General features: G+C 33.3%; 1 protein-coding gene across 8 annotated transcripts in view; it reads right to left on the bottom strand.

The window, feature by feature from the left end:
* Nucleotides 1-16,184, bottom strand: part of SYNJ1 (synaptojanin 1) — a 104,763-nt gene that overhangs the window by 49,806 nt on the left and 38,773 nt on the right. For all 8 annotated transcript variants that reach the window (XM_074300761.1, XM_074300765.1, XM_074300758.1 and 5 more), the window contains exons 8-11: nt 14,521-14,617; nt 9,458-9,627; nt 7,061-7,142; nt 3,003-3,155 (exon numbers count right to left, since the gene is read on the bottom strand). In XM_074300761.1, the coding sequence (XP_074156862.1) occupies nt 3,003-3,155; nt 7,061-7,142; nt 9,458-9,627; nt 14,521-14,617 (502 nt within the window). The remainder of the gene's footprint in view (nt 1-3,002; nt 3,156-7,060; nt 7,143-9,457; nt 9,628-14,520; nt 14,618-16,184) is intronic.

Genomic DNA, 16,184 nt, shown 5'->3' with positions numbered 1-16,184 from the left:
TAGTACATCACTTTGTTATCTAAAAATATATACTAAGACATACACTGAAAAAAGATGACTTTTTAATAAAATCTTTAATAAATAGTCATCACTCACATAAAAGAGTATGTGTGTGTGTGTGTGTGTGTGTGTGTGTGAGAGAGAGAGAGAGAGAGAGAGAGAGAGAGAGAGAGAGAGGAAAAATCTTCAGAAAATTTCAATGTTCAATTTTAGCCTTTTTAAAGGGATCATTTCTAAAATATCAAGATGCTTGCTTTTCAAGTAAAGAGTCAAAAGTGTTTTAAAAATCACATCACTGGATAGAGGATAAGTAACTGGACACTCAACTTAATTTTTAAAAATAGAATTAGTATAGTATATTCAACATATTCCAAAAAGACACTCACCATTGTCAGGAAGTTAATCAAAAGGAATCCAGAAAAAGCAAAAGAAAGAGCAGCTGAGATTAGATTTTATGAAAATTAAGATGTATAAATCATACATAAATATTACTATGTTTATATGTTATGTTAGAGACAAAATATATGCACCTTTTGGAAGATACACATTTATATTAGACTGCTGAGGCATGGAGGTGCATAAATGGCTGGGGAACTCTGAATTATTATTCAAGAAATAATAAACTAAACCTTCAAGAAGAAAACATTATACTTTTGTACAGCAGCAAAATTCAAATCTGAAAAGTCTATCATCATTAAAAAAGCAATGGAAACCACAGATTTTACATTTTTCAAAAATCAGGCTATCTGTATCCAAATACATGCACACATGTATGCATGTATATACATTTCTAGGGCTATCATGCTGCTGTTCAAAAGCAAATATGAGAAAGATAAATACTTGTGAGTGATGGCATAGTATTTTAGGCAAACAGTATTTAAAATAAGGAGAAATGATTAGAAAATAAGTAGTAACTAAAATATTTTAAAGCCTAGACTGAAAGGATTTTTTGGAAGACCCAAAGATACGACTGAAGAAAGGATAGGAGATATAGACTGACAGGGAGGCCATGATAGTTCAAAGAGGGCCTGAATTAATGTGGTGGTTGTATGAACAGAAATGTGATAAAAGTTGCAATTGTGTTACCTCAACTGGGTTCATTTCCCATTAAAGATAACTGGACCTTTTTCCTTCCTTCCTCCCTTTTCTTTCTTTTCTTCTTTCCTTTTCTTTCTTCTTTCCCTCCTTCCCTTTCTTTTCTTTCTTTTCCTCCCTCCTTCCCTCCTTCCTTCCTTCCTTCCTTCCTTCCTTTCTTTCTTTCTGATGGACAAAGGTTTCAATCACTTGATGTGGCTTCCCTGGCAATTGAAGAATAAAAAACTAGCTTATGGGGAGGTGGTGCTCTTGATGATTGCTAGAATTCCAATCTCCTTGTCTTTTTGAGCCAGCATTGCCACTGTGCTGAAGTAGAGCCTCATGAATCAATAAGTGTATCCTGTTTAATTTTTAAGTGGAATTCCTCTATTATTTGTTCTCCAATGGGGATCAACAAGAAAGGAGGTGTAAGTCCTAAAATAAAAGAGTTTGGTGGCCTGGATCTATGTCCTTCCACCCTCTCCATTCCATATGACCAATGTGTGTGTCAGAGGCACTTTTTAATGTCAGTCTTTAGCTATAGACCTTCCCTACAAGTTTCCCTACAAAGGTCTCAGCAAACCCACTTGGGACACCTGAAAAAGAGAATGGGACAGTTACTGTGACACCAGAAAAAGTGGTGCTCTAGAGATTCCTGTCTCCTGTATTTTGTGCCATGGTGGGTAAGGAAGAACTAGGAAACATGCCAGGTCACCTTCACTATCTTTTCTCAGAAATGACTGCATTTTCCTTCATATTGCTAGTTTAATGGGCAAAAGTCTGAAGGAGCCCCCATTCCCTTGGAGTTAGTTTTGGGGCAAGTGAGGAATTCAATATGCTCAAAGCTCAGTATGAGGCAGCTCTATAACATAGTGGCTAGAGCTCTGGGCCCGGAGTCAGGAAGATCTGAGTTCAAATTCAGCCTCAGACAATTACCAGATTTGTGACCCTGAGCAAGTCATTTAACTTTTCTTGGTCTCAATTTCCTCATCTGGAAAATGGGGACAAAAATAATAGTGCCTATTTCCCAGGTTTGTAAATGACAATCAAATGAGATAATAATTGTAAAGTTTATAGCACAGTGCCTGGCACACAGCAGGCACTTAATGAATGCTTATTCTCTTCCTCTTTTCTTTATATCTATTATAATACTGATGATATAATGCTGACTGGGTTGAATAAAGACATAGTGATAAAGTAATTAGATCAGGTGTTGATCTCTATTTCTGTAGAATTACTCAGATTCTCCTCAGACTCATGCATAACTCTTTCTATTCCCTACCCTCTCCATAGCCAACTAGGAAGTCTTGTGATTCTTGCCCTCATCCAATTTCTTCTGTCTACCTAGACATATGCCATCTTCTTTTAGTACTTTATCCTTTCTTGCCTAGACTATTACAAGACTCCTAAATGATCTTTCCTGATCTCAGTCACCCACATACATGAGAAATCATCCTTAGGAATGATATTCCTAACATACATATCATACTGTGTGTCACTGTCCTGATGAAAAAAATGGCTCCCTGAGGCCTCAGAGAAAAAATGCACTTAAAGACTTGGCTAGCCCATCTCCATGAACTGATGACTTCGTCATTTCCACACATGACTCCTCGTCATGCTATTTCTTATCTACATGGCTTACCACAAGGTTACCTCTAATACTTGGAATATATAGATAATATATTATATACACACACACACACACACACATCTATATACATACATACATATACATATATAATATATATACATACATATACATATACATGTATATATCATATTGTTCCTGATGCTGTTCCTATCTGTATAAAAAGCTATTTGAATGTGAATACTGTTTCATTTTTATTCTCAGTGCTTAGCACATAATTGGAAATAAAAAGTTACTGCATATAATACACTTAAAATATTTCTTCTTTTGCTTTTTTTACCTTAGCCTTGCCTTCCAAAGCTCCAGTGCCTGCATAAATTTTGCTGATTGAGTCTCCATTCACAGACCACATTGATCGAAAAACTTCTTGGAAACGAGTCACCAGCTGAGGCTTTTCAGCTAAGCCCAAAGCTTCCAGTTGTTTAGCTAGCATCTGAAAGAGAAAGGTTGAAATTTTATAGAAAAAAAGATTTTATAAAATAATTTGATAGCTTTAAATACTACCTCCAAAGTGAAAAAAGAACCAGCTTCCTTGGCTTGTTTATAGGAAAAAAAATTATGCCAATGATGTTTAGATCTATTTTTCCAACCTTGTCCCAATCTTCAGTTTTACAACTCCAACAGGCTATTTGCACATCTTGCATTAGGGGTTCCACAGACATTTTAAACTCAACATGCTCCAAATGGAGCTTTCCCTTTCCCCAGAAACCATCTTATCTTCCTAACTTTCCTATAATTATCCAAGGATGCCAGTATCTTCCCAGGCACCCAAGAGCATCGTTCTCAACTCCCTTTTCTCTTCTGACACTGCCACAACCCTGGTAAAGAACCTCATCACCTCTCATGTCAACTATTTCAAGAATCTGTAGGTTGGGCCTCCCTTCATTAAGTCTCTTTCCATTCTAGTCCATCTTCCTCTCTACAATTAAAGTGATCTTCCTAAAGCACAGGTTTAACCATGTCAACAGCTTCTTTCTGTGAACTCTAGTGGCTCCCTATTGGCTCTAGGAAGAAACAGAAAACTCTTTTTAGCCAAGTCTCTTCTTAGCCTAGCTCTTCTGACCTTCCTCATTTTCTAACACTTTACTCCCTTCTTCAAACTGCAATCTAATGACACAAGATTCCTTTTTATTTCATCTCAGTCAATAAGTATTTATTCAGTCATTACTATAAGTCATAGTCAGGCAGGATAGTAAGAACTGCAGGTACAAAAAAAGGCAAATGACAGTTCCTGCCCTTCAGGGAATTCATTAATTAAGAGCCAACAAGCAAACAATTATCTATAAAAAAGACATATTATAAATAGGAAATAACCAAAAGAGATATGATATGGAAAAAAGCTTTCAGTATGAGAGATTTTAGCTGGAACTCAAAGGAAACCAGGAAAACTAAGGCAGAAATGAGGAGGGAGAGCATCCAACTCCTGAGGGACGGTCCCTGAGAACACAGAATGGTAAAGGGTCTAGTCTAAGGAAGAGCAAAAAAAGGGATGAGGGAACAGAAGATGAAGGAGTAAGTAGATGAATAAAAGGTTTGAGAGAAGGCAGCAGGGAAAGTAAAATAACAAAATGCTGATCAGATAAACAAAAGTCAGAGTCTCAGGAAGAGGCTGCTAATCATTAAAAGAAAACTTTGGAAGATTATCCAAATCAATTGTGTTATGACCTCAGGGGAAAGATTTAGAGAGGTAAAAGTATTATTAACAGCTCAAAAAAACAAAAATTAAGATAAATAAGCAAAATTAAACCATTTACTCCAAGACTACAGTAGACCTAATACTTCTTTTTTGTATGTATATTTTGTTTTGCTTTATTTTTCTTTTGATGAGGCAAGTGAGGTTAAGTGACTTGCCCAGGATCACACAGCTAGGAAGTATTAAGTGTCTAAGGCCAGATTTGAATTCTGATGCTCTTGACTTCAGAGCCCGTGCTCTATTCACTGTGCCATTTAGCTGCCCCTTAATACTTCTTTTTAAAGACTAAGAAAGTGGACTGACACAAAATGAAAGCCTACACTTTTGGCCATTCACAGTTGAATAAGTATGTCTGAAAATTCTGTTCATTTACTAAACACTTATTATAATCAAGAAAGGATTTGCATGGCAAAACTAAAACCAATCCCCACCTTCAAGAAGCTTAGATCCAGCTAAGATGAAACAAATGGACACAGATAGTTAAATGCAGGATAATTGGAGGAGAGGAAAAATTAGGGGGCAATCAGAAAAGGCTTCTCCCAGGAGACTGCAGAAGAACTAATCCTAAAAGGAAGCTAGACATTCTCAAAGTTAGAGAGGAAGAGAGAACAGCTTTCAAGAAAACAGAGGTCTGGGGAAGAGTAATTATAATAGATTATAATAGAGTGTGAAAAGGAATGGAGTAAAATAATCTTGGAGAGGCAGCAGCTAGACTGAAGGGTTTTAGATAACAAGTTATAGAAGGTGTATGTGACCCCAGATGCAGGAGGAAATCACTTGAGTGGGAGAAAGCTATGGACATGGTTCTGTTGTAAGAAGATTATTTGATAGTTCTGTTGAGAATGGCTCTTGTGATAGGTCAGAGGTGATGAGGAAAGGGATGTATTCTGAGATATGGATAAGAAAGAAGTTATAAGAGGTAAATTGAACGAAACTAGGCAAATAAGGGAAAGACTCAAAGATGTCTCAAGATTGTAAAGCTGGGTGACTTATTCAAGCCACAAGCAACAAGTATTTAGTAGTATTTACTAATGTGCTAAGCACCCAAGAAGCTCACATACTAATGGAAGAATAAATGAAGTATTTTTTAAGCATTTCCTATCTACAAAAGGTTATGCTAAGCACTGATTGCTAAGCTAGGCTGTCCCGTCTGTCCTGGGTGTGGCAGTTGGTGAGGATGGCCAGAGCACAGGACACTGTTAATATCTGTAATAATCAATGTTATAATGTTTTCACAGATTCACAAGTCTAGGTTTAGGTCTGTTCATAAGACAATGATTCCTCTTCCAATTTCCAAGACAAGTGTATTAAGGTAATAGTGAGAACATAAGAAAAGCAATGATTTTCAAAAGAATGTCAAAATAATCACTGAGTTTGTAAGGATATTTTAAGAAAATGGAAGTAGGAAAGGAATTATCGTGCTGAAAGCATTAAAAAAGTAAAAACTAGGTTAGAAGTAAGTTGGCAGAGAAGGCTGGACTCTTTTTGACAAGAGTTGTGAGGATTGGGCTGGAAGCAAGAATGACAAGCAAATCCCTGGTTTGCCTCTTACTGTATGACCTTGGAAAAAAATCACAACCTTTAATCTCAATAACAAAAGTAAAAGGGTTGCCTTAGGTAATTTCTAAGATTCCTTCTAACTCTAAATCTATGTTCTCAGCATACATTAAATCTTAAGTAATTTTGTATCAGATACTATTATTGTCATTCCTTGACATTTCACATTTCCCAGTTTTGATTATTTACAAGTTGGCCATTTAATTAAATGAGAATACTTGGGGTTTTATAGCATCCTGCAGAAAATCAGACAACATACAAATGTAAAGAAAACAAAAAAAAAAATTTACTAAGTTATAATGCATAAATACCATATATTATTAATCTGACATCAGTTACTACAAGTACACATAAATTCATTATAAACAGTTAAATTCTATTACATTTCAGTGAGCTAAAGAAATACGGGTTCTGCACTCTTTGTCTCTACCATCTAGACTCAAGTCGCATGAATTTTCTCATAAAGTGATCATTCTGTCTTGATAAGAAAGGAAAATTTCAAAAGGAAAAGCAATTGTTGCATGTACATCAGCAACCCTGAAGACTCTGCATAGTGAGATATTATTCTTTCTCCTATAGAAATTGCAACTATTTTATAAATACTGTGCATGGATTTACTTCTTTTGTGTTAAATAAATATGATTAGAATTGTTTAAAAAAAAATAAAAATGAAGGTTTGGGGTAGGGTCTAGAGTTATCTGCAGCTTTTCACATTAGCAAGAGTCCTGAAATCCTATCACCCCATTCCTCCCACGTTGAGGGACAACTGTATATATATTTTAGCAGCATATTTTTAAAAGGTACTTCACAGATGGATCATAGAATGTTAGAACTAAAAAGAACCTTAAAAGTCATCTGTTACAACCTCTTAATTTTACAGATAAGGAAGCCAAAAGAGAGAAATGGTGATTCATTGGAAGTGACATAACCAGTAATAATAGCCAAGTCTAGCACTTCTGTTTCATACTCACTCCACTGTACCATGGTTGATATATTAAGTATCTGAGCAGGAATGTAATTCATTTTTTAACCAATGGTAAAAAGTGTGATTACAAACTTAGGTTAACAATGTTTTAAGGTTTTCTTACCTCTAAGCCAAAGAAAGCTTGCACACTATTTGTCCTATCTAGACAATCCAAGCAATTTGTTCGAATAGTTCCAGTCTGAGATCTGTATCAAATTAGCCGAAATACAGCAAACCAACAAAAATTCATCAATATAAACAAGGCAAATTTAGAAGTAAATTAAGATAATCTAATCAGTAGCATTATACTCATCTTTAAAAGTCAGTGAGTCACATCGATTTTGGGATAGCTAAACAAGGTATCCATTTGAGAATGGCGAAGCAAAAATTCTGTTAAATGAATTTAATGGAAAATCATTGTATGATAAGAAACCTCAAGTACAAGGAATTGAGAAAACAGGAGAACTATATGAACTTAAGAAAAAGGAAATAAGAACCACCAGGAATTTTTACAAAGCAATAATATAAACAAAGAAATTTAATGCAATGTAATCATAATGACCAATCTTAGTTATTATTGGTGGGAAGAAGAGTGAAGGGATTTTGGATGTCAGACAAAGTTGGCTTACCAATTGGGTTTAGTTTAGTTGGCTTTAAAACAAATGATCACAAAGGTAACTTCCCTGGGGTGAATAAGGAAGTGATGCATTCAGAAATTATATAAAAAAATTAAGGTTATAATATAAAATTTTAAAAACAAACAAGTGGTTTATAGCTAGACAGCTATACAAAAATTAGAACTCTGGCACTTTCACTGAAGAATAATTATCTTCTGCCATTTCACAAAAAGTTTTTCTTTTACAACACTTCTACTTTGTCTAATTTAGATAACACATACACAAAAATACTTACCTATGAATGAATTTCATATTAAAAAGTTTTCAAATCTCTAGCTATTCCTAAATAATGTCTAGGCTATTAATCTGAAATAAAATTTAAACAGAAGTGTAATATTATGTTAGACTACTGAGACTTATTTACAACAGTCTCAGTTTGGAACATGATCATCAATAAGTTTTACTCTGAACTTATGTCTTGTAGCATTTCCCCTATTTATTTCCAAAACTAAAATGATTATATTAAAAACTGACACCAAGGCAAAACTTATTTACATAGGCATCTGGCAAAAGTTCCTCAAATATTAGATTACTAATATTTTGTTCACAAACACTTCTTAGACTGTTGACTGTTTAAGTCACAGTTCATTAAAAAAAAAAAACAACCCTAATATTTCTATCTTAACTTTTCCCTTTAACATACTTAATGGTAAAAACTATAGGGGCGGTGGCAAGAGAGGCTGAAACAAAGCTAATTTCAATGCAAGTTTGCTAAAAACCATTTTATCTTGTCTTTTGCTTTGACAAGAGGGAAGTCCTATGCAATATAAACCTAACTAATTGTATTTAAACTACAAGTTCTTTGAGCAAGGAGCATACTAAATCTGATTTTAATAAACAACACAGTACTAATGACCAAAGTAATTGAAATAATAAAACTGAGGTAATTGATGAGAATAAGTTTTTACTTATATACATAGAACCTATGATGGGATAAGAGGAACTTACATCTAGGATATTCAAACCCCCGAATAATGATGGGGGAAAGTAGAATATGCCTTTTTCCACAAAGGGGGGAAGGAAGGCAAACCTTTTTTATGTCAAGGGTTATTTATATTTATATGTATTTATAACATCTTTAACAGGCCATACAAAATTGTCAACTTATAGAACTTAAGCAAAGGAAGATTGCTTTATCTAGTTTTTAGTTCATATTCCTAAGGTTGTCTTAGAAAATGATATTGTGGGCCTTATGTAGCCCGCAGGCATATTCCCAACTCCGTTCAAAAGGATCAGTAATTAATATGTTCTATCAAATACAAAAAATAGAAAAGCTCAGAACAGAGATATTACTAGGTTGAATGAGTCTAGGACTATATCCTTTCACAAATGATAATATCAAAATTATTTTATATAATAAGGAAAAATTATTCAACTTCTCATTAAAGATCCTCCTTAAAGTACATCTTAGAAAATGATGATTTTCACAAAAAATAATTGCAAATTCAGTTAACAAAAGAAAAACATGCATTACTTAAAACAATTTTTTAAAGTAATGGAAGCATAACTTTATAATTCTTTTTTTTGGGGGGGTAGGTACTGAGGCAATTGAGATTAAGCAACTTGCCCAAGGTCACACAGGTAGGAAGTATCTGAGAGCAGATTTGAACTCAAGTCCTCCTGAATTCAGGGCTGGTGCTCTATCCACTGCACCATCTAACTGCCCCTATAACTTTCTATTTCTAATGAAAATGGGAATGAATATAGAACTGAAATATAAAAGATCAGCTAATGTAAATGAAATATTAAAACATTTATTCTAATAAAAATTTTAACAGCAGTTAAAAATTATAATGTAATTCTAATGTAAAGAATATATAGATTAAAAAAAAAAAAAATCAAACCTTTGAACTTCAGTTCCATTGAAATAAAAAAACCCAGAGTCTAAGAATTTTTGGACTTGAGGTTTAAGCACACTATGTAATTTCTCTACTTTTCCTCCTTTAACCATTTGATGATAGTCAAAATTGATCATCTGGACATCAATAACATGTTCAGAAGCTTTCAAGTGGCTCTGAAAAAAAAAAAAAGGAAATACTTTTAAAATGTGAACTGATAAAAGACTCAATCAAGCACTGATAGATTATTTATATATTGCTTATAAAATTAGATGATCACTTTACTCAAATAGTCTCCAGTACCTTTAGTGATGACAGTGATTAATATCACAGAGCCCAACATACTATTTTTGACAGGATATGTAGAGGAAGAACTGATTTAATTCATCAGTACTCCAATTTGTTCAGAAAGTTTAATAACTAATACATCTAAAATTAGTGACAAGAGTCAAATATCCCTTTTAGGGAAAAAATGCCTATTTGCTGAATTAATGGAGCACAAATTAATACTGTCTGCTTCATTCAAATACTTTAAAATATCCAAACGAGTCTGTTATCTCATTGGTTCAGGAGATTATCTCCAAATACAAACAACACAACCTATCCAAGCCTGCTGATTTTGTGATTCTTGCTGTCTATGTTTTGCCATCTTCAACAGAGGCGATCCATGCAACATACTGAAGGCCTTCCTTGTTTTCTCTTTACATTGCAATGATAGCATAAGCAGAGCTCTTTGGCTGTTCAACTGTTCCTATTTCCCACTCTTGTCACCTAGAAACCCATTTCTCTTCCTAACATAATTATTGTTGTTGTTATTATTATTATTATCATCGTTATTATATTATATAATTCCTGGATGATGTCTTTTACACTTTTTCTTCGGGGCTCCTCTGCCCATACCCACCAGGTGTCTCCCCACTCTCTCTGTGATACTTTTGTGTAATACTCACTTCTAGTTCTTTGGAATTAGGGATATTCACCGATTTACTGCCATAAAGGAATACTGGTAAAAATGTTACTATTGCAAAATACTTCTTTGATTTCATGAGAAGCTAGGAGTCAATAATATAACATTCTTTATCCTCTTGGACTTTCCTGATTGGATAGACAGGTCAAATTCCTTCCCATGATTATACCTCTCTCCTAGGAGGCTTTGCAATACTCACTGAACAATTAAAAAAAAAAAAAAGTCATAGATATAGAGCAAGAAGGACTTCTGAGACTATCTGAGGATGGACCTTCATTTTTACAAATGAGGAAGCTAAGATTTAGAGAGAAGAAATGATCTGATCATGATCACTTGTAGCTGTAAGGCTGGAATCTGAAACAAAGTCTCTGACTTCAGAGCCTCTCTCCATTGAATGATACTATATAGGGAAGTCTTTATCACTTCTGCTCTATAGTGGGTCCACCACAATGTAAATCCATGCACTGACTACACATCTTCCTTAGTTTTGCCTAATATTTATTAAAGAATCACTGGATTGGTGGAGTTGTTAAGCAATCCAATTATTCTAGAGAGCAACATGGAACTATGGCCAAAGGGCTATAAAATTGTGCATCCCCTTTGACCCAGCAGTACCATTAATGGGTCTGTATCCCAAGAAAATCATAGAGGAAGAAAAAGAACCCACATGTGAAAAATTATTTGTAGCAGTTCTTTTGGTGGTGGCAAAGAATTGGAAAATGGGGAGATACCCATCAATTGGGGAATGGCTGAACAAATTGTGACATATGAAGGTAATGTAATATTATTGTTCTATAAAAAAGATGAACAGGCTGATTTTAGAAAGGGCTGGAAAGATTTATATGAACTAATGCTGAGTGAAACAAATAGAACCAGGAATACATTGTACACAATAGAATATGCACTTTACTCAAATGAAAGATTTGGTTCTTCTCAGTGGCTCAGTGATCTAAAGCAATTCCAATAGACTCTGGACAGAAAATAGACAGAGAAAGAACTAAGGGGATTGGATGTAAATCAACACATGCTATGTTTAATTCTTTTTTTTTTTTTTTTAATTTCTCCTATGGTTTTCCCTTTTGCTCTTTTTTTTCTCCCAACATAATCATAAATGATTTAACACACATAAATGTGGTTAAAAAAATTTTTTTAAAAAGAAAAAAAAAAAAAGCATACATTAAAAAAAAAATAAAAAATCACTGAACAAAATTATTTCTGCTAAATCTTCCAGAGAATCTTGAATGATCTTAATGAAGAGATCTCAGATTCCCCCCCTTTTTTTAGTAAAAGATATTTTAAATTGTTTTGTTTTCCTATATGAAGTGCTTTATGTAATCAAAAATAGGAACAATGAAAGCTTACATTCTTTAATTATCTGTAGCATCTTTAATATTTATCTAATAATATCTTTAATTAATTGTAAAAGAATAAAGGTATAGTTTATTGTTGATTATTGCTTGTGGAAAGACTGCTTGTTTCATATATAGATGATTCCCAAGACTTTGTACACATGGATAAGTTGTTGATTCCTTGGCCACCTTTTTCAGAATTAACAAAGTGTGAGATTTTTTTCCCCCCGCGTTCTTAGTATCTTTCCATCCTTTAGATACCTTAGATATCAATAATCTCACAATTGTTGTGCTTTCAACATAGACCTTTATTTATATTGATACATGGTCCAATCTGGACATTTTTTTCCATCTTAGGATCCAGGAATAGTGGCTTGACTATCCTTGACACAGAAAAGTTTGTTCAAATGTTTTTTGCAAATTATTTCCATTTTTCTTATGTTTGTAATTCTCCTCCCATCATAACACTTAACTGGCCCGATGATTTTGCTTAGCTGGATATCTTGCTAAATTTTTAAAGTGGTTTTACCGTCCACTACTCTTTCTACTTTATGAGATGATTCTACTCATAATTATCCATCGTCCTTCTCGATAAGATTTTACAAGTTTTTTGTTTTGTTTTGTTTTTAAACTCTTTTACAAGAGTTTATATTTTAACCTGGTGTTACCTTTTATAGCCATTCATCTTCATTTTTAAAGTAAATCAGATGTTTGCACATTAAGGAGGTTTCTGGCTCTTAGTTTTCAGTTTATAGTTACTTTTAAGTGAAATAATTATAGTTAAATATTCTAAATAAACATTCTAAATAATAGTCTAAATAAAGTCTAAGTGGTCAAAATAAAGATAAAGTCTTCTAAGTTATGTAAAATACTTTGAAATCTTTACACTTATTCACTTGATGTTATTTCTTACATTTAAACTCCTCATTTTGCTGCAATATTTTCTATTCTGACTTTCCAATTAGGCCCCAGGAAATTCATTTCTAGGAAAAACTTTCAAGATTCCATCAACCTTGATATTCCATCTCACCAGTATCATTCTGTTCTGAATGGAAGATGGTGTCATGAATTTCAAAATTTCTCTTGCTATAGGGAGCTCAGCTCAGAGTATTCCCTTATTTCTTACATGGCTACACTACTTGTCATCCCCCCACATTCAGTATCTTTTACTTTTCAGATTCCTTTTGTGTGCTATCTTCCTAAAGTATTGAAAACTCTGTCAGGACAGAAATTATCTTTCTTTTTTGTATTTGTAACCATGGTGCTTAGCATAGTAGCTACCACACAGTAGATGTTTAATACATGTTTTATTTTAATACAGAAATAGTAAAATAATTCCATCTTCTAATCATTAGCTTAAATTGCATTTTAGGGAAAATGTTCTAATTTTTCATTACTTATCCATACCCCAGCTTTATAAGTTTCTCCTCTTTAAAATAGCAAAGCAAATCTTTCTGTCATTTTAGCTAACAACATCCTTAAGGAGTTTGTTCTACTGGCTTTTATTTTAGTGATTTTTATTTGCAATTCTTGGGTCCTTTCTCTGGATATAATATGGTCAGATCTTAAATGATTTCAAGTACATTTTCCCTAAAGTTATTATCACCTCCATGATTTCTGATATTTGTTGCTATTCTACAATTTTGATTTTTACACTACAATTATAATTCAAGTTAACAATTTATTTTATTTGCTAACCACTGTTAACATGACAATGATTCTGACACTGCTATTTGTCCATTCTGATTATTTTCCCAGAGATACTAATTAGTATGTAACAAAGCTGAAACTTGTTTTGTTATTTCTTATAATTAGATCTAATCTACTCATTTGTCTATTTCTGTTCACATACCTAAAAATTTCTATGAGAACATGCCCAAAATCAATATTTGGAAGTTTAGCTGACTAAATTGGGATAATGCTATCTAATTCCATTCCTTAAATAAAGAAAAAACAAAGGACCTCTAGCATTATTTTCAGGTACTATTCAGGGAAGGGTTTGTTTTAGCTTCTACAATATGGAAAAGTCAAATATTGTAGCTGCTAAGAAGGAAGTAGAAAAATGAAAACAAATGGAAAAGAAAATGATTAACTTCAGTGGTAGGCGATTAAATTTCTCTACCTTTCCTATTTTAATCTTTTGATGACAACCAAAGTTCATTATGTGGCTATAAGAATCACAAAATATTAAAAGATAAAGGATAAGGAATCCAGCTCATTGGATATATCCTCTTTGGAAAATTTATGGAAGGATTTGTACAAGTTGCATTATTTATGAATGGATAATATATTTATATCTATCAGTTCATTGCCCCAATGAAACACTTTAAACAATTAGAGCAAGGAGAACAACATCTTTTTCATTTATGAATTTACTTATTTAGAACTATTAGAACATAGTGAAGGGATGATAACAATGGAGGGATCAGGAACAACTTTTAACAATCTTTGTAAATAAGATTTTTACCATTGTAATTTGAAAATCTCTTTATGAAAATGATAGGTCTCCATACTTCAAAGGTTATTAGAACGATAAAACAAACAAATAAACAAAAAAACAAAAAATTATATATATATATAAACAAAGAACTTCTTAAATCTTAAAAGTGTTCTATAAGTGCCTGCAATTATCATTAATGTAGCCTGCAATACTTCTCTCAGAACTTACATACTTAATAAGCACCTAGTCATCTTCTTTTATAATGGCTACTTGTTTTTAAGAATCATAAAAGAGAATAACTAATCATACATACCTGGAAAGCTTTACTTAGCATATCTTCACCTTCCTTAGTCCCAAGTAAATTTACAATGATTTGTTTGCCATATAAATTTTTAAGTGTTATAAAGTGCCTATTAAACAAAGATAAAATCAGTATACTTAATACTGTAAGTTAACATAATGCTATAAATTCAATATATAGATATCACAATCTATACAAAACACTCAAATGGCAGTATGTCTAACTTATAAATCTAATAAATCAGAGCAAAAATGATTTCAAATTCACTTCTATTTGAATCTATAATCATTTATTATGTATCTATCATGTATAAAGCACTTGGGCTATCAATGTTAAACAACAGTCAATAGAGCTTACATTCTCATGGGAAAGAAAAGGAAATCAAACACATACACAAACAAGCTAAGCACAAGATAGAATGTGCTAAGGTCAACAAAGAATGATAAGAAAATTTAGAGAGAAAAATATCATTTTCAGTTAGGGGCTAAGGAAAGAAAGGAAAGGCAGAATCAAGAAAGTGGTGCAAGAAGCAGAAAAGTTAGAAGAAATAGTTGGAGATAAGAGTAAATAGTTCTGATTAATTCATAGAGAAGAAGAAAATAGGTAAGGTTAGCAAACAATTCTTTTTTTAATTAAAGCTTTTTATTTTTAAAACATATGCATAAATAATTTTCAACATTCACCCTTGCAAAACCTTAGCAAATAATTCTAAGAAACAGACTATGTGAAGAGAAGTAGTATGAAAAAGGCTACAAAGGCAGGCTAAAGCCCAACTGTAAGAGGCTTTAATTTAATTTAAAAAACAACTACCTATGTGCTGGGCACCAGCGAGAGACACATCCCCTTTCCCCTCTCAGAAAAAAGGGGGAAAATAATAAATACATTCTACTGAAAGAATAGAAAACAGAAATAGAAAACAATTTGAGAGGACACTAAGAACTAGGAAAATTAGGAAAAGGCTTTCTATAAGAGGTGGCACCTTGAAGGAAGAAGCTAAAGGATGTAAAAGGTGGGGGTGAGGAAGGTATTCATACTTTTAGCTATGGAGGAAAACCTGAGCAAAGATACTGAGGCAAAAGACAGAATGATAAATTTGGGTAATATTAATTAGATAAATTTGACCGAACAGAATCAGTGATAATGATCAGGTCACGAAACAGCTAACATTTGTAATAGCAATTACTACATGTTAGGCATTGTGTTAAGAATTTTACAATTAGTACCTAATTTAATTTCCACAATCACCATGGTGTGGTGGGTACTATTAGCCCCATAGTTAAGGAAACTGAGAATGAAACAGATTAGGTGGCTTATCCAGGTCATGTAGTTAGTGTGTGAAGGATATGAACTCAGTTCTTCCTGATTCCAGACTCAGTACTCTATTCAGTACACCATCTAGCTGCATGAAGGATACCAATGTGAAATAATCCCTGGAGAAGTAGAATGGAACAAGACTGTGAAGGGCTTTAAGTGCCCAAATGAGGAATTTGAATTTTGTCCTAGAGGCAATAGGGAACCATGAAAGATGAAGCAGGAGAGTGGCCAAGTTAAAGTAATGCTTTAAGATGTGGCGTGTTATGACTTAAGAGATGATGGAGCACCAATCATGAGGCAATAATCCAGAAGTGATAAGAGGCTTAACTATGAGAATGGCTGATAAGTAAAAAGTAGGAGAG

Source organism: Sminthopsis crassicaudata, chromosome 3 (assembly GCF_048593235.1).
Source record: "Sminthopsis crassicaudata isolate SCR6 chromosome 3, ASM4859323v1, whole genome shotgun sequence".
In the NCBI taxonomy this organism is placed as follows: domain Eukaryota; kingdom Metazoa; phylum Chordata; class Mammalia; order Dasyuromorphia; family Dasyuridae; genus Sminthopsis; species Sminthopsis crassicaudata.
The sequence above is the reverse complement of the archived record's forward strand: the minus strand, read 5'-3'. Positions and strand labels throughout refer to the sequence as shown.